The sequence below is a fragment of the Opisthorchis viverrini genome (assembly GCF_000715545.1).
Source record: "Opisthorchis viverrini unplaced genomic scaffold opera_v5_133, whole genome shotgun sequence".
NCBI lineage: Eukaryota > Metazoa > Platyhelminthes > Trematoda > Opisthorchiida > Opisthorchiidae > Opisthorchis > Opisthorchis viverrini.
This window is the reverse complement of record NW_008751791.1, coordinates 808,853-826,389: the sequence shown is the minus strand read 5'-3', so window position 1 is coordinate 826,389 and position 17,537 is coordinate 808,853. Positions and strand designations below refer to the sequence as shown.

At 42.3% G+C, this 17,537-nt stretch overlaps 2 protein-coding genes across 2 annotated transcripts in view; one reads left to right on the top strand and one right to left on the bottom strand.

Annotated features, from left to right (window-relative positions):
* Window positions 1-17,537, bottom strand: part of T265_06497 (hypothetical protein) — a gene marked incomplete at both ends in the record, with an annotated part of 46,762 nt that overhangs the window by 5,254 nt on the left and 23,971 nt on the right. Inside the window, 7 exons of the mRNA XM_009171771.1 lie at window positions 405-536; window positions 1,936-2,176; window positions 5,574-5,677; window positions 9,140-9,274; window positions 10,806-10,938; window positions 13,482-13,549; window positions 14,845-15,014. Coding sequence (XP_009170035.1) covers window positions 405-536; window positions 1,936-2,176; window positions 5,574-5,677; window positions 9,140-9,274; window positions 10,806-10,938; window positions 13,482-13,549; window positions 14,845-15,014 — 983 coding nt within the window. The remainder of the gene's footprint in view (window positions 1-404; window positions 537-1,935; window positions 2,177-5,573; window positions 5,678-9,139; window positions 9,275-10,805; window positions 10,939-13,481; window positions 13,550-14,844; window positions 15,015-17,537) is intronic.
* T265_06496 (hypothetical protein) lies at window positions 11,994-16,644 on the top strand (the record flags this gene model as incomplete). The annotated part of the gene is made up of 3 exons (XM_009171770.1): window positions 11,994-12,154; window positions 13,624-13,682; window positions 16,349-16,644. The coding sequence occupies 3 exons, from the start codon at window positions 11,994-11,996 to the stop codon at window positions 16,642-16,644; spliced, it is 516 nt and encodes a 171-aa protein (XP_009170034.1).

Here is a 17,537-nt window from a genome sequence, read left to right as displayed (position 1 = left end):
CTTGGTGTAGGCAGGGGCGCACGGCCTGCTGGATTGGGCTTTTGTGCTATTGGCTCCGAAAAAGGATCTCCACAGAAACTCTGAAATCTATCACTAATCGCAACATACATAACAGTTATAAGGGAAGTTGTAGAACAAAGAGTTAGCATCTTTTACTGTCCACTAGTTAGTTTTTTTAGCCACTTGGACGACAAGAAAGTGACTTCTTCCCACGCACCATAGAAACAGATTTTGCGAAAATCACGTGCAAATCACGAAAATTCGTATTGAAAAAACTGATTCAGAGGCGAAAACCAACTTATTCGCCCGTTTGTCTAACTAATCCTTATTTGTCAAATGAAGTGCATAAGTTCATAAAAAATGTTACGTCTTTTTGACGGACGGAACACGAGTCAATAATTTACCCTTGTAACCAGAATTAGGCCCAGGAGGAATTCTACGAAACAAACGGCCAGCGTGAGCAGCATTCGGCGCCTTCTCACGATCCGAGGAAACCGATCGTTAAGGCCGGTCGTAACAGCTTCTAGTGTAGAAAACTGTGGATGGAAAAGTAAACATACGTGAGAGCGGAATTATCAAGAATTGCTTATCTGTTACACGCTACGGAGCAAGAGTCCAAAAGCCTTTGTGCCAAACCAGACACAAACAAAGGATGCGTATTTTTACTGTTGATTTTCCAAAATACAACATTATCTGCATGCAACAGTTAGCTGATTATGAATTCGGGAACTGCGTACCTCACAATCATGCATGGAAAAACCGTGGTACTCAAAATACTGAAACTAAAACAATCTAATATGCATTCTCATCAGGCATCCTGTTATTTGTTTTATTGGTTAAGCTTATGCTTCATAACGCGATTTAAGCGGCATTTCATTCGTTCGAGTACTGATCTCCAACCCGGAAGGATAAAGTTAGCGTCTCTCTTGTTCGGCTGGTTAACGAACAAACCCAAGTTTTGTAAATCTACTCGTGATGCCTAATTAGATCCTTTTCTGTCCAATAAACTGAACGCTACCTGATCTTTCACTGTTTCATTACTGATTAGCGCTAAGTATCATCGGAGCACTTCTTATCTGTAAACCAAAATAATGAATGTGTAAGAATGCACGATGCCCTCGATATTTCCTCACTTCTTTTATCATCTTACACCAAACACTATACCAAGATACCATCGCCACATGATGTTCCGCTGTTGGTGATCAGTGCTGGGTATCGTCGGGCCATCGAAAGGTAACAACCTTGAAATTACAACCGTTCATTCACCTGATTTAAAAAAAATAGTGTTGTACATGGAGAAGCTTAGTCCTGAATAAGGCTCATTATCGGTCGATGGTGACTGGGATTGACATGATGGAACGAAGTCAGATACGGATTATGGTGAGTCAGTTGAAGACAGGTTACGGCAGTCCAAACTGAGTAAGCACGTAGAATATCAATGACCGGTCAACTGACAAGAGTGCATGATCATTTCAGGTCCATTTTGGACGTGGAAGACCAAAGTGCCTAATTTCTTGATTCCAAGAAGAATCCTACTTACAAAAAAAACAGGCCAGCAAATGTTTTCTTTTTGGTGATTTTTCGCTTGCGAATTCTCACAAAAGTGTACCACACCACAAACTAATGTATGAACGTCATATGCAAATGGTGGATATCGATGTGGCGATCTGATTCCAACTTCGTGTATAAGGTGCTCTAGAGTAGTGCGCTCCGTAAATGTGCTTGAAAAACAGCTTAACTGAACTGAAATCGACACCAGTATCAGTGAGAGTCCAACACACGGTGGGTTCGTCTTTTTTAGGGACGATTTCTGGGAGGCAGTTTCCCCTGTCTCTTTCAATTGGTGCTAAAAGACGGTCCAATTGATAGCGGTTTTTCAATAGAGGGGCTTCATAGTGGATGGATTTGGCCAAAAGTGATAATGAAGCTTCTTACCTGACTGTCAATGCCAAGTGTGAAAAGCATGAAGAAAAACAACACGCTCCAAATCGCTGCTCCAGGAAGCATGGTCAGCGCCTGTGGGTAGGCTATGAAAGCTAGCCCTGGACCTTGTTGTACGAATTGCTCAGTATCGTTTGTGCCGGTCGCGTGCATCAAATGTCCAATCACGGAGAATATTGCAAATCCACCGTAAATGCTTGTTGAACCACAGATTATTGGAATGAGAATCGCGTCACTGTATAAATGAAGTGAAAAAATGCTGATCCTGTGAGAAGTTTTGAATTAAGCCGTCTGAAACTATCACATTTTCTTATGGGTGCACACATTGTATCAGACGTTTACCGGACTCTTCATTGCCGTCATCCTTCATATCTCGCACTCATAGTGTCATGACAACTAAACATATACATCTCGAGCTACTTCACTGAACGGTATGCGTTTGGATGTGAATGTATGTAAGAAAATCAAGGGTTTACTAACTTGGAAGAATAGTTACAACTGACTTCTGTTCATGCAGATTCTGGTTAGTTGCAATCCCTAATCTGTGGTTAGTCAGAAAAATAGAATTCAATGAAAAGTAGGCTTCCATTGGGATTCACGCAATCACTCGCATAATTGTGGCTTGTTTTCTTACTTTCACGAACCATTTTATGCCGAATTTGATTCAAATACCTGGTTGCTTGGATGTGAACAAAATGCCTCACGATGCGATAGTTAAAAACTCAGCAACGGAATGATGCGCGGTAAAGACAGGGCATAGAGCAGCTTCGTTGAGTATGACCCTCGCACTCTATATTGACTGACTGTCTCCCATGTGGTCACTGGGTGCCGTTGTTTCTATTATTTTGTCATGCTGTTCAGCTGCCACTATCGTGTCAGTAACCCAAAGAGGTGTTCGGTTTGTTTAACTCTGGATTCAAGTGTATATAAAGAGTCCATTGAGCTGACACGAAACAAGTGACTCCACACTTTACCTGTGACGTGTTACTTTTTTCTTGATTCGTGAGAAAACACTGGTGATGTCACCTCGATTGGTGATGAAACGTTTGCAATCAAATTGCCAAGCTCAGCAGACAAGCCAACGACCATCTACGCTACCTGAGCTACCGACACTTTCCTGTATAGAAAACCGACATATCCGACATATACACCATATCTCATAAACTTCTGAAATAGACTTGTTAAGACTGGAGAAATATTCACCAAATAATGTTCCCTAGATTTTCCCTACATTGTCATTGTTGACTGGTGGTTATTCGTGCATCTTCCGCATTTCTGACTGTCCACTGTTGGTAGATGAAAACAATCGTGAAAACCAGTCTGATATGCAAATGAGTATTTTTTTGAAATTTGGTTTCAAGTAAAACATAAGGTTGACGGAAACACGGGGATTACGCCTACCTGACGAGTTCCTAGAGGAGTGAAGCAGGTCGTGGACTGTCGAGGAGTTTCCTCAATGAAAATATGCTACGCTTTCTCTAATATCCTACCAACTGAAACATGGGGTGGCCTTTGTGCAGCACATTCAATTGCAGAACATCACAAACGAGAGACTGACTTGGTAGTGGTAGCCAAATTGATTTGCGAATGAGCGTGTGTCGAGGTTCTGGACAAGTTCACTAGGATATAATGTGTCGTTAAACAGGGACCTCAACATATATCCATAGTGCACAGTGGAATGTGCTCCCCTGGACTTGGTGGGGTCTCCTGATAAACAAAGGTTCCATCCGAATAGCCTTGTGTGACCACTAGCACATTCTGATAAGGCATAACAACATAGAGATGATTAGCCCACCTCGCCATTCCGCTGTGTGACATGTCTGGAATTAGTTTGTGCACTAGATTATTGATGTCATGGTTCTTTGTGTGTTTGAGCACAACTTCACTTGTTGCGGTAGTGTTAGGAATTACTGGAATGCTTGCCACGTTTCCTAGACCAAAAATAAAATACCATGAACTGGGTATTTGTTAGTTGCTTTCTAAAACCACCATTCCCAAGACAAATTGGTACCAAGGTTTGCTACATGTAGCGGCTTTCGATATAAGGTTTCAGGAATGCATGTTGTAACCCTAAATAGGGATGTGAAACCGATTGCCAAATTATGTATTCTATGTAACACATAAATCATCAAGCCGTCGGTATTTTATTTAAAAGGACTGTTGGATGTGAAATCAGTCTCCCGGCTTCAGATTTCATGTCGAACAAACCGCAAATTTGCAAACAACTTCATGCACTTTATATCCTGAAATTTGTTTGTTGGTGTAACTGGCTGCTGAGAGCTGCCGAATGGTTATTTGATTAGGTGTGCATTCTCGTAGGAGATCTGGTAAGTACAGCTCCTTGGGTTTGAATTTTTTTCAGATGTTCAGTGTAAAATTTGGATAAGATAATAAAAAATGAATGAAAGTGTTAACCGAATGCTAACGTGCCCAATCTTTACGCACTCACGTGATTGGTTTCAATCAAGATGGAACTGCTCGTGTGACAAGAGTTCTCCAAATCAAACCAAATTTACCTGGAACACCTTATGCACTGATTCCGGGGCCCAGCCGTCAGCTGCGCACGAGCAGGATAGTTTGCTTGCTAGCTATGCCTCTCATCAAGTGTCAACAGATACCTGCTATGTTGGTCTAGGTAGACTCATATTGCAGCAGTATCTCCAGAAAGATCAGTGCATTGGAAGTCAAAGTGGTGAGAGTGCGTCTACTAAACCAATCGACCGCATTACTTCCTCCCCGAAAAGAGGCAGCTATCAGAATAGGCAAGATTCTCCTCCTTCCGTGGTGACTCCTCCTGGGCTAGTGGCGAACCGTACTCACACTTCGGTGTTTTTAACTTTGGCCGAAGACCACCAGAGGTATCTGATGGCTACAAATCTGCCTATATTTCCGTGTGATATTTTTCGTCAACCTTACTGCGTCAAGGCCAGTTAGCACGAATGATAAAGAAACTTGTCTTGGGTTGTCACTCCGGAGGGCTGGATGCTGTGAAAGGTCAGTAAAAATATGCGCCTAATGGTTCAGGCTTGTCTAATCCGTAACATTTTTGAAAAACCAGTTTACATAATGAAATCAGAGCTAACTGGGTGCATTTATTGGTGAGTGTTCTGTGTGCGGAGCTCGGCCTCACAAACTTTTTATCACCAGTCGTCAATCACCGCTGTGAGCAAACTCTCCGATTTTAGTGAAGCACCGGTGTTGAACACTGAAGTCATGCTGTCGATGATGATGATGATGTCCGATTTTAGCCAAAGACAGTTACTAAGTTCAGGGAAGGGAGATGCCACCAGTACAAGTATGATATAAGTTTGTTGCTTCTATCGGACACGAGTTTTACTAATATTAAAATGCTAAAGCGCAAAGAAGAAGGTGACTTTATCGTTTTTGTTTGTAGAAACATGTCAGAAACATGGCAAACCAAAAACATAACTCCTTCCTCTATCTATGTCTTAACGCTCATTGAGAACAGGGCTGTCAAGCTGCATCTTCTAGCAGGAGTTGTTGGTGCCCGAAAAGGACAGCTGCAGCAAGTATGTAAGAGATCGTTCCCGTTTTCTTAAAACGAATTCTCGCGAGCTAGAAAGAGGATTCCGGTTTTGAACAGAAAGAAAAAAAACAGACTCATCACTCACCGCTGGACATTATGCGTATATTTATTGAACGATCCGAAGGTAATCAGTCCTCCCCAAGCAGGTCCCAGAGAGTAGAATATCTGCGTGGCAGCGGAAATCCAAACCTGAAAAATTCATAATGAAACCGACGAAGTCATGAGAAGTGTAATTGGACACAGATCACGATTTATGGCAGATACCCAAATTCGGAAAGAATTGGGAAACTGTTCGACGGAAGTCTCGGTCTTCCGGATCGAATAAGCATTCCCATCAGAATGAAATGTGAAGGATGTCTATTTGGGGAAAAAGAAACTGACAGTATTGGTCTGGCAAACCGCCAGTCTAATTCGCCGAGGAATTTCGTCTTATTACATTCAGCTGTTCACTGATGGTTACGCATCAGCTGCTTTACGGAGCCATTGAATGCATCACTTGGTAGCTGGTGAAATCCATTTTGTAGGAGGACCACAGTATCCCAACCGATAAGAATAACTTCGGCTCTAGTATAACAAAGCACGTTTTTCCGTTGGACGACCCAAGGCGGCAAGTAAAAATATTGTTACCAGATCGAAATCCAACGACTAACTTTTGTATGGACCATGTTCGTCAAAAGACCCTTGTTCGGTTGATCAGATTGGATTTCCGTGAATGTCAAGTAATGCTCTGGGCTCCCTTAAGGCTTTATACGACTTCTTACGTTTATTATGTACTGCTTATCATACCTGGGCGACTGGTGCGGGTAAATGGGACTTCATCATCCAGCGATAATTGTCTCGTATCCGCCCAGATGAAAGTTTAGGTGTTGTTGGAATTGTAAAACGGTTTTCAGAGTACACTTATGATGTTGGTATATATCTAAATGAGATTGATCTAGAAAGGCTATGAGCTATGAGTATCCAGCCAGTGTATAGCTACTAATTTGGATTCTGATTTCGATGTGCATCAGAAGATTAATTCCAGTTTGTGTTCGTTCCGATCCCCTGGCTACTAATAAAATTGCAGTATTAGAAAATAGGCACCTCAATTGGCACACGCCAACGAGGGTTTGGAAGAGTAGCCAAACCGTCAATCGGATAATATCTGCTCAATGGTTCATTCGAAGGAAGTAGCCAGGCAAAATTTTTTTCAAATATGTGGGTCACTGGTCGGCACCAATAGCCTCCTGCTTGTAAACTACTACTAATCCCTAATTTCATCATACAACTGCACAGTGGTTTTCGGATTGTGAACGAAAGTGAGTCGGTTTCATAGGGAAGTGTTAGCTGTTCACTGTTTGTCTGTACATGTACAGGGTCCCCAAGATCAGGATAGAAAACCTCCGAATCGATCCTCCCGTATTTAAGGTGAAGACTTCGAGTGATCGGTCAAATGTGCTCGTCTGCATGGCTCTGTGTTTGATGAGAATCTACCACTGAAACAGGCTTCAGTGAGCAGGCTAGAAGTGATCCGTTCGTAAGACTGTTCTCTTGTAATGATTATCGGCCACATCAATGAACCCATGTGCAAATATGATGACGCTGAAAGCAATAAAAATTGATAATGATATGCTTTGCTTTCACATTGGTGACATTTGACCAATGAGCACTTCTGAAACGTTGAAGTGTTTGACTGCGGGTTATAAAACCAAACTTGCAAATCGACTTTCGGTCAACTAAGGTTCTACTTCTAAAAGTAAAGGGGCACTTCATCTGTGTTTCATCTTTTGCTCCCTTTGAGCCGATTTAGCCAGAAGCAGTTTCATCTCATGTTGTTTACTTCAAAATTCTGCCTAACTTTTTCGGTACTCATATGCACTTGCTTACGTTGGTTGTCGCCTCGAATTGAGGAATTCCGCTATTTCTACTCTCTATTCCTCTCAAGCATGACTCACCCTGAGCCTACCTAAAGACGCAGTGAGTAATGCGATTACTAATAGAAATTTGAGGTTTCTTTTGAGACAAGAATACTTGCGGTATGCGAAAACGATTTAGACTGATTTGGAAGACTGTCATAGAGTACACCTAGTTTTGGGAAACACCCAACTGCTTACGTTAACTGATGGCCTAATCAACCTTTCATTTTGTCTCGCCAACCGCTCAATGGGTGTCAACCACGATCTTGCAGGACATACACTTCATGTGGCAATACTTTAACGTAATATAAACAAAAGAGGCGAAGCACAGTAAGGTGCAGTTTACATCATTTTATCCAAGTCTAAAACAACATGAACAGTCAATACAACCGAAATAGCTCCAGATGAACCCCCAGACTTGAAAGCATCAATCAATAGGGCAAAAAATGAAGTCAACTCTCCACTGATGTTCGCTTCACGTCAAAACCTCGGAAGATGAGCCAAGTTGAGTTCGATTGGGGTCTTTGTCCCCTGTTGACTGGACGTCTATTGATGGATCATATTTGATCATGAATTCGAACAGGGTTGGGTTTAGATAAGCTGGCATGATACGGAGCTGTTTGGGTACATGCCGTTGTGCTTGTTTTTCAAGGCTCTCTTCAGTTCTACCAAGGCTCGTGCTATCGCAGTTGCACTTGAAAAGGCAGAAGCAACGTTTCCAGAACAAGCGACTTTGCTATTTTGACTGGTGTTCGTACCATAGCGCTCGCATGCTCGAGGAGAGCGACTACTCCACTTTTAGCTTATTTAACTGGGGGTTTAGAGGAATAGCGATCCAACCCAAGGGTTTCGCTTGGTGAAACATATAAGGTTCCTAAAGGTTGGACCGTGGCACATCCCATGTATATAGTGTCAGATTTTTATTGCCAGGATATATATATATATATATATATGAACAGAAAAGTTTATTTTACGACTTGGCCTGATTAATAAGTGGCTTGCTCAAGAACTCATTGGAGAGTGTTAGACATATATGTTGCCTAATTAACAGCATTTTAAAGTCGCAAATTATTGGTGATCGAGTATCCCTGCTAGGAACATTCTAGTTGATCTCTACGATACGTATACCCAACTATCTTTTGTTCCATCTGCTCGTTGAAGCCGCAACTACCATCTCCGCTTCACTAGCGTGCTGATTAGTTACACTAATCTATCAACGCACAACGACTGATGCACATTGTAATCACATTAGGACAGTAGAAATACTGTTCAAACGAGGCATAGTTTTTCGTGAATAGTAAACATTTTACTGGTTGCGTCTTTGCTCTACGTAGTCCAGTATACCAAAGTCATGTATTCGCAAGCTGTAATACCTGAAAATTGTGTATTACCAACATTGGACGTGTTCCATCCTCTCGTTTGTTGTGTGTATCTTGATCCTTGCGGTATGAGCTTCCTACAGGAACCGTGATCTGCAGAGGGCCACCACATAAGCAAAAAAAATCCGCAACAGGCGCCTTTGGTTGTCAAAAACATGAAACATGATAAAATTGAAGTTGCGGAATTTCATTGCTTGAAAGATAGATACGTTAAGGGATCAACATTATCTACTCAGTGGTTGTTTATTTCCAACGGGATAGTTTCGAACATCAGCACAGCGTTCTACCACAAGACCGAGGTTCACTACCTGGCCTATAGAATCAGGCAGTAAGTCAAGTGTGATTGCCAGAGAAAACAAAATTTATTAGTGACTCACATCTATCGATTTTAGCCTGCTCCAGTCTGGTACAATGTAAAATTTGATTCCGTACCAAGCGCCTGGAAGGGTACATCCACGAATGAGGATTACCGTAAGGAAGATATATGGTGCGGTTGCAGTGACGTATACCACCTGAGTGCAGAAAAGATAGAAGAGAAGGGTGGAATGTTGAGTAGGTACTTTCTTTTCCTCCTGTCGATTGACACCACGCTAAGCAAAGCAAAAGCAGAAAACGGTGCTAAACGAAAGACTTTAGCACTACTCTCATGTTTGAATAGAAAGTTTCATAAATACAACACGTATATGTATGTAGACGATTGAGCTATGTGTTTGACGGTAAGAGCTACAATAGTGACGTAATGGGTTGCTAGGACAATAACGGAGCTTATTCTTACAGTACGATCACCATACACTTCACTACTTAATAGATTCCGTATAACCAAACTCACCGTTTTCAGACTAAGTAGAAAAAAACGGAGAGCATTGGGAACCAGAAGCTGAGAGTCGGCGGATCACCGGAAAGCTTACTGGATTGTCCGCTCCAAGGATGGACTTACTCCTGGAAGGAGACAAACCCTTCGAGAGCATACAATCTAACATTTAGTTCGAGTTAAATAATAGCACTGTCCTTCAATCCCACAGGCCTCACCGATAACAGAACGTTTAAAATTTCTCGCTTTCTCTATGGACTACTTGCTGTCATCGCCCCACTAGAGCGAAAGCAAGAGAGCTAAGTCTATTCAGTTAGGGTGGGGCTAGTCGATAAGGCACAAGGCACAAATAACGAACGTTTGCTTTCAGATTTTGACTTTTAACCTCTCCAGGTCCTGGAAACACTGCGTGATGGTCAGTCTCAGGCGTCTTTTAGAGACAGCCCTAATCTGGGACTACGAGGTCAAGCTCCCTCTTAAGCTATGCGTGAATCTTCTTCAACAGATTTCTTCTGTTGCCAACAAGTAGTCGGTTGGATAGATGAGAGCTAATCACACTGCTGATTGGCCCCTCGTGGCCAGATGGTTTTGTTCAACTACTAGCCAGTTTCGTGAGATGCGCACCGCTGGTGATTTCCTACAGTGATAAAGCATTTTTGCAACGCCTCTCAGCCTTTCAGCATGGATTTGCTCCACTGACAGAATGAAATCTCAATTGACAATTGAGCAATAGTGTGCTGTGGTAGAGGACAAGTTCAAACTTCTGAGTTGACTGGAGAAATGGAGTCCTTCGCAAGTCAAGCTGGTGTTAACGGGGAATATGCTGCTTCCCAGCCAGGTATCTCATTTTGCTAGCCTCCAGTTAAATAAGCTGCACCAAGATTGCGTCATTCTCAGTTGGGATGATATTCGAAATGTGAGAATGATAGAAACTTTTCGGTAGTCCTTCTGTGGTCCGTCAATTTGAATTATTTTCTGAGTTGCCATTCAACTAATGCACCAGCTGTGCACTAAATTATGCGTTCGACAAGAAGAACAGTCGATAGGATCCTTAGAAGTCCAAACGGCGAAAGCAGTATTGGTTTGTCAGTCAGTTTTTCTTAACCTTATAAGTAGTTCTCAGTTAGTGAAATTTGAGTAAATTGTTTGTGGACTTCTAAACAGGGTCCACAGCTGACGGATACTCTGCGCACTCGACAGTTCCTTCTTCGAACAGATGAAAACCAACTAACCTTTCCACTTGACAATATTCCTTTACACATGCAAACAAAAGTGAGAATCCACGCAGCGATAAGTGCTAAAAGTAGCTTCCACTGAATACCGTTTAGAACGCTGATATCCTCACTGATTTCAAGGACATTGTATCTGGAAAGGAAAAGACAGTGCGTTGGGACGGTATGTGTGCGGTATGAGTTTGAATGTAGTAGAAGTTGTTGTTATCAAATAAACGTTACTTGAGATTACTCAGTTCAAAGATTCAAAGTCGTGTTGTGGTCGGTTAGTTTAGAGTATTTGTGCACTGTTCTGTCGTTCTAATGAGCGGCGTCTTGCACACCAGGGGAGACAGATGCATCGTCTACGTCTATTGGCAGTCAGTGGTGGCATGCAAACAACAAGTGAAATTAAGAGTGGACAGCTAAATGGGATGAGAAGAATGAGAACTTCCAGCAAAAAGCCTGATTTTCTTTAGCAAAGTGCCCAATAAAGAAGCTTCCACATCTTCGAACTTTTTGACTCTTGACTTTTGAACAAGACGATCTCAGAGTTATTAATCCGATGAGGTTTGCAAACCTATAACTAAACAATCCGGTACGCAAAGTAGCTTGGGAGCGCAACTAATGGTTGTGATCGTGTTCACCGCTAAGACTTGTTTCTTGTCCCGTAGGGTTACCATTCAAGCGTTAGAGAAAGAACTAGAAAAACTATGTGGGCTCCAGACTGGAAGGAGCGAAGATCCCATAGTATTCCCTATGCTTGAAACTGGTTGTACTCCGTGTTGCCACCCCATGGGTCTTCGGATGAAAAGCAACGGTTATTTTGGCAGACCGTCGAAAAGTATGCACAGTGCATACATCATATGGACATGCCGTCGTTCTACAAGGGCAGACATATCAAGCGTTTGATCGTATCTCCTAATTTTCAAAGTCGAAGTAGCATTATGGTGAAACTTTTTATTGCAGACTTATGACCAAATTCTACTTGAGATGACTCTTCCTCATAGATTTGGAGTCCTCAAGCCTCAACACCCAGTCTATCTGGCCGCGTTCAATGTCCGAACTCTGAAGCAAGCAGGACAACAAGCTGCTCTTACTCTGTTGCGTATGCCGAACCATCGTTTGCCGAAGAGAGTACTGTTTTCCATGCTCAATTCAGAGTGGCGTAAACAGAGAGGTGGCTAACCCTTGACTTGGCAGAGGAGTATGAAGGAGATCATCAAACGTTTGGGTGCTGTCCGTGCTACTCGCCTTCCAGGATGGCGACCTAGTGATTCTTACTGTGCCTGGTTGGAGACACTACAAGATATGGCTGCCAACCGATGTCAGTGGCGTCCTTGTTGTCAGTTTCTATCTAGATTGCCTGAGTGAATGTCTGGAGGTTTAGGCACCTCGGAATGATTGTGTTAAGCTAGCACTAAGTCCCTTCCCCATCCACCTTTATTCTTTTCTTTATAATAAATCTTTCAAATAAGTCACGGTTGTACGGCAGTGAAGCATCGGTGTTGAACACTGATGTCATGCTGTCGATGATGACATCTTCATTTACGTCTTACGATCACTTACTTTCTAGCAAAGCTTTTGTCGTTCCAGAATCTAACGAACTCAGGTTAGGTAAAAGGATGTATGAACAAATGGGAGAAGCCCAAAAATGTCAAGCAGTTATCGATTCAGTCAGTTCTTCGTGAATAAACGGAAGTTCTGCAGTATTTCCTTTAGCATTGTCGCTTCAGATGTTCAGCTTGACTTGGTTGGTCGGATGGCACGCGCTAAGGCCAATTTTAAGTGCGAGTAAGTTGCACTATTACATTATTTCCCATTATTATTATCCTTACATTATTTCCCACCTGACCAGATCCACCGAAACACCACAAAAACCTACTCGTTTGTTCATAACTGTTTTAACCTCCATTTTTGCTAATCTGCAGATTGCTATGTTCTCGTGGTATATATAGGTGGAGTCGTAGCATCTCTGATCGTTATCGCGCCACAACTGCCCTCAAAACGGTTATCGCCAGTGTGAACCTACCGTTATTGTCCTATGGAAGACTGATTATTCTGGTCAAGCTGCTGACCTCCACATGCTCGCTGTGCCTACCATGTTAGAACATGCTAACTGAGACCTTCCTGCTTAAATGTGTCGACTGCGCAGATGGGTTAGGTGACGTTTCAGCGCCATCGTCTGATATCCAAAAACAGTACCGTCTACATACAAATGTGGAGCCTCGAGAGAATGGCCGCATGTTCGCAATCTAACGGGAATCGTCGTTCACACGGGTGGATTCAGCATGACTGACTATACTGGCTCATTCATGCAGTGACGATTTCGTTCCGGTCTTGTGCGAACGGACGAGGCAACAGTTGTTCGGTCAAAATAGGTTTATATCCGAAGACTACGATGGTTAAAGTGCTAGAGTTTTATTCCACCATACTCGAGTTTATTTTTTTCAAATTGGTCTAAAGATACCTACTCAGGCGTAATCTGAGCGTCCCCCAATGACCACTCGTTTAACGTTCTCACGAGCCTTATGCGGGTGTCTTTAAGATACACGTTGAGCCATCTGGTCTGTTAAAAGGATGAGCTTGAAAAAAGTACACTGAAACAGTTTGAAAAACTTGTTGTAATGCGCTTGTCGAGAAAGACATTCTAACGCATAATAAACGCATTCAGTAAAACACTGCATCTGGGCTTACCTCCAGAATTCTTCGGCGGCAGTACGTCTCATACCCGTAGACAATCCGATGAGACTTTGGTTGTTTGTCTGCAATGTACAAAAAAGGATAATCGTAACAGGACCAGGATTTCTGTTTACAATTCCTTTCTTCAAGATTTCAGTGGATTACTTTTGAGGATCCATCACAACTGGCAAACAGATAGTCTCGGAGGAGGTCAAAGTTGGTGGCAGTTCTGAATTGGACCTTAAAAGCCCCAGAAAGGCTCAAATGTTCATAATAAATGGGCTACTTTGCATATCACATTGACTGTCCTTTGTAAGGACTGTGTCCAGCTAAATTCTTATCTGAATGGCAATTCAGGAGAATGTTTCTTCTTTGCAAAACACGAAACATTGGAAGGTTTTTTGATGGCGAAATTCTGTAAAACGGCCTGAATAGCAATCCTCTCAGTGAAGGATGTTAAGATAACGCAGCTCTTCACCTAAAATGTTACCTGAACAGACCATTTTAAGCCATATTTTTAGGCTGTTGACAGCTTATGGGACTAAAATAAACTAGGAAATCATTATGTTGGCAGGATTTCATTGAACAAACCTATTCTCAATCAAGCCAAGTTGCATTGAGGGAGGCTGGCTGTTTGTTAAAGGCAACTAGTTTGCTGTTGTGTTCTAGAAAGGTGGACAAGATTGAAGAGCCGATTTAGACTCGACCTTACATAAAGCTGAAGTTTGCTTTCAAACGATCAAAAGCGGAAATACTGATTTTAAGAAATCCATCCGAAAACCGTATGATCAGAATGATTTCCAATGCGCATTAGCATTTCAGCAAACGGGGGCCAATGGCAAGAATGTGGCTGATGTCTACTCGCGTACGTATGGGGCATAAAGTATAAAGTCGTAAGCTTCATCATGAACTGGGGCAGATGATGTTAGAAGTGAAAACCATTTACCGGGAGCTGAGGTATGAGTCATCTTTTCAAGTTTTGCCTTGACCTCAGTGGAAACCAGCAAATTGCGCTCCCAGGGTCTCTGCACTGGTTTTTAGTCGGAGTTCCAAGTTTCTCACCCTCACTATTCATATGACTAATATCTACTCTTCACCAATACTAGTGTGAAATTGTAACGCTGACAGGTTATTCGAAGTGACTCCGCATTTTCACACCGTAAAAATTTCCAGTAACCGTTAGCTTTCTCATCTTGATTCCACCTGGGAGTTTTATAAAAACTTTCACATGTCTGCAGTCCCGGACTCAGTGAATCATAGACGGATCTTTGTGCCTGCTAAAATTCCTCAATTATTATCCTTGTTTTTGGTCGGTGAGGCTTTCCTGCATAGTTTCCTTAATGACATAACCTCAGCTAGCAAATTCTCATTCACTCACATCGTTCCCACTAAAGGAGAAACATTGAGGCGTATTCCACGGATTGTTGCAATGACTCCAAGGCAAGACCCAGTTGAACGACATTCCAATGTAGTATATTGTATAGGCCACTATTATATTGTAATAAATGGACAGGATTCCAGAGGCAAATACCATGCACCATCCGAGACCTGATAAAAATGAACATAAAGGGAGAATTCTTGCTGGTCGTTATTCTGTGTACAGCGAAACAAGAAGCAGATTCAAATACGTTTTGATCGTTGAGGCTGGATTAATCTGAATAAGGACTAAAAAATCCATCTGCAAGCAGAACAATTTTCAGTGGACCGAGAGCGTTCTTCGGTAACCCTACCAGGCTAGTCATAAAAGTAGCGCAATCTCTGCCGGAAGCTTTAGACAGGATTCTTACGCTTATCTATTCAAGTGTAATGTTTTTTTCGCGCATAGGTAAAGCGCACTATGGCTAAAGCTATGCGATGCGTGTGGCCATTTATTAGGGTAGTATATCTAGTCCAGTCCAGTGCCCTGATGACCAAACTGAAGTGGAACGTTTCAAACAAATGCTCTTGGTTATTCGCTCTTAATACTTTTGATACTGCACTTTTAACAGTCCATCCCATCTAATTCACACGCTAAGATGCAATTTCAGTATGTCTGCTGGAGCGGCTTTGTTGTGCAGTGCAGAATACCACATCAAAACATCAGAGCTGACTCATCCTTTAAAGAATTTCAGTTGGTTGGGAGTGAAATACAGGTCACAAGAATACAGGACGATAAATGAGAATATTTCTCTGGAAGAGAATCCTGGTACTCTCAAAGGGTCGGTGAACATGAGATGGTGAAAACTCTGGGATTATTCGAAAGTTATTCAAAATAACTCGTCGGAGACCTGGAAATCTTTAGCGGGTGAGACAATCAGCACCAAGAACATCTGGCTTATCTAGAACCCAAACAGTAAAACTCTGAACGGCACTTCATCTGGTCATCTTCTAGTGTTTATGCCGCTTCTCCATCAGCAACAGAATTCTGGAGGTAGAATTGTGGCCGTCAATAAACTGAGAAGTATTCAGCTTCATTATCGCTCTCAAGTGCCACTGATCTATCATCATCCTTGTTCGGGGGTTAATTCGGTATTGCTGATCAGCACGATTCCTGTTTATTTTCATTTAGGGAGAATGGGCAGAATTTTCCTAGAACTGCCCGCATCACAGGATATCAGTTTCACACCCTAAGTGTCACACTTCCCAATCACACCTCGATTATACGAGAAATCAACTGGCACAATTAGGTAAGACTGTTGCAAGGAGTGGGTTACGTTCGCTATATACTCACCCAGCACTAGCCGTGGGAGAAAGTTTATAGTAATTGGCGTGCCTCGGTGTTAAGAATGCACTTTTCACCCTTCATCTTCAACCTCCTTTTCATGTAAAAGTTAGCTTGTGCGTCACAGTCTGGAATATGTGAACACCAAGCATTCTTTTCTTGTTTTCGCGTACGTTTTCAGGGAGCTCTCGAGCAGCATCCATACAAGCTGTGGCGCCAAAAACGAATGTCTCCTTTTTCCTTATTTGTTTGGTTTTTCAATCGACGAGCTATTGTAGTGGTCAGAGGAGGGTACCAGGAACCCTAATGCTTAGGTATTTGCAAGTGCAGGCGTTGTTGATACGCAGTGCGCAGATGACAAAGACAAGGTCATTCCGCAGGACCGGAGTCATTGGAGGCGTTTCTTACAATCCAAAAATTAAACTACAAGGTGAAAAGACTTTACTGCCAAGAAATTTGAATAAGCTGTGGTATTAATGTGTCAGAAAGGACTGTGGAAAAGACCAGATTTAATTCTCTTATTTTTTAGTCATTATTCTGTCATCAATTAGAATAAAATTTGGGATAACAGCAAATGTTAAGATATGCGTCTGAGATACTTGACATCTCTAGTCATAGGATTTGGGTCTTCCCGGGTTATCGATCATTGATGTTTCAGAATCATTGCTGGACTAGGCTTCTATGAGCCATATGGTCAGGGGTCATTCGCAGAACAGTCACATACTTAACTGCTGAACTGTTAGCAGTAATGCAAATTATTGTAGTTCACTACAGACTGTCGAGAAGAGTGTATGAAGCATTCGGTATCACGACAAGCTTATCTTTGGCGTGATGAGAGCCATGATACTCCGAAGAGTCCAGATTTGATGTGAACTGAAGAATGAAGATGCTGTGACCTGCCTAGATGTAAACTCGGTAAGATATGACCTTTGGACCATCTCCATGATTTTCGTGCTGCTGATCTTTTCCCAGACTGCCTAAGTGGATGTTCGGAGGTGAAGGCATCTCATGTGTTTGTGGTAAGGCTGATGACGTTGAAGGGACTTTGGACACCTGTAAAAAAGTAGTAGCTTACACTTGGTTCGACAGTAGGGTAATTTGAAGTTACATATCTTTAGTGCCATTATGGACCAGAGTATGGACAAGCAGACCCGGACTAATCACTGGCGATCGGCTGGCCCAGACATGATGAGACGGCATGTGCAGTTTGCTGTGAGTAGCCTTCGGTCAAGGAACTATTCGGAAGTTCTTGTCAAACGTGCCGCGCTAGATGTGTGTACCGTACAATCAACAAATGGAATACGAATAACATCTGAGCTAATGGAAAAACTAAGTATTTGATGAATGAAGATGAATGGTGCAACGTCATA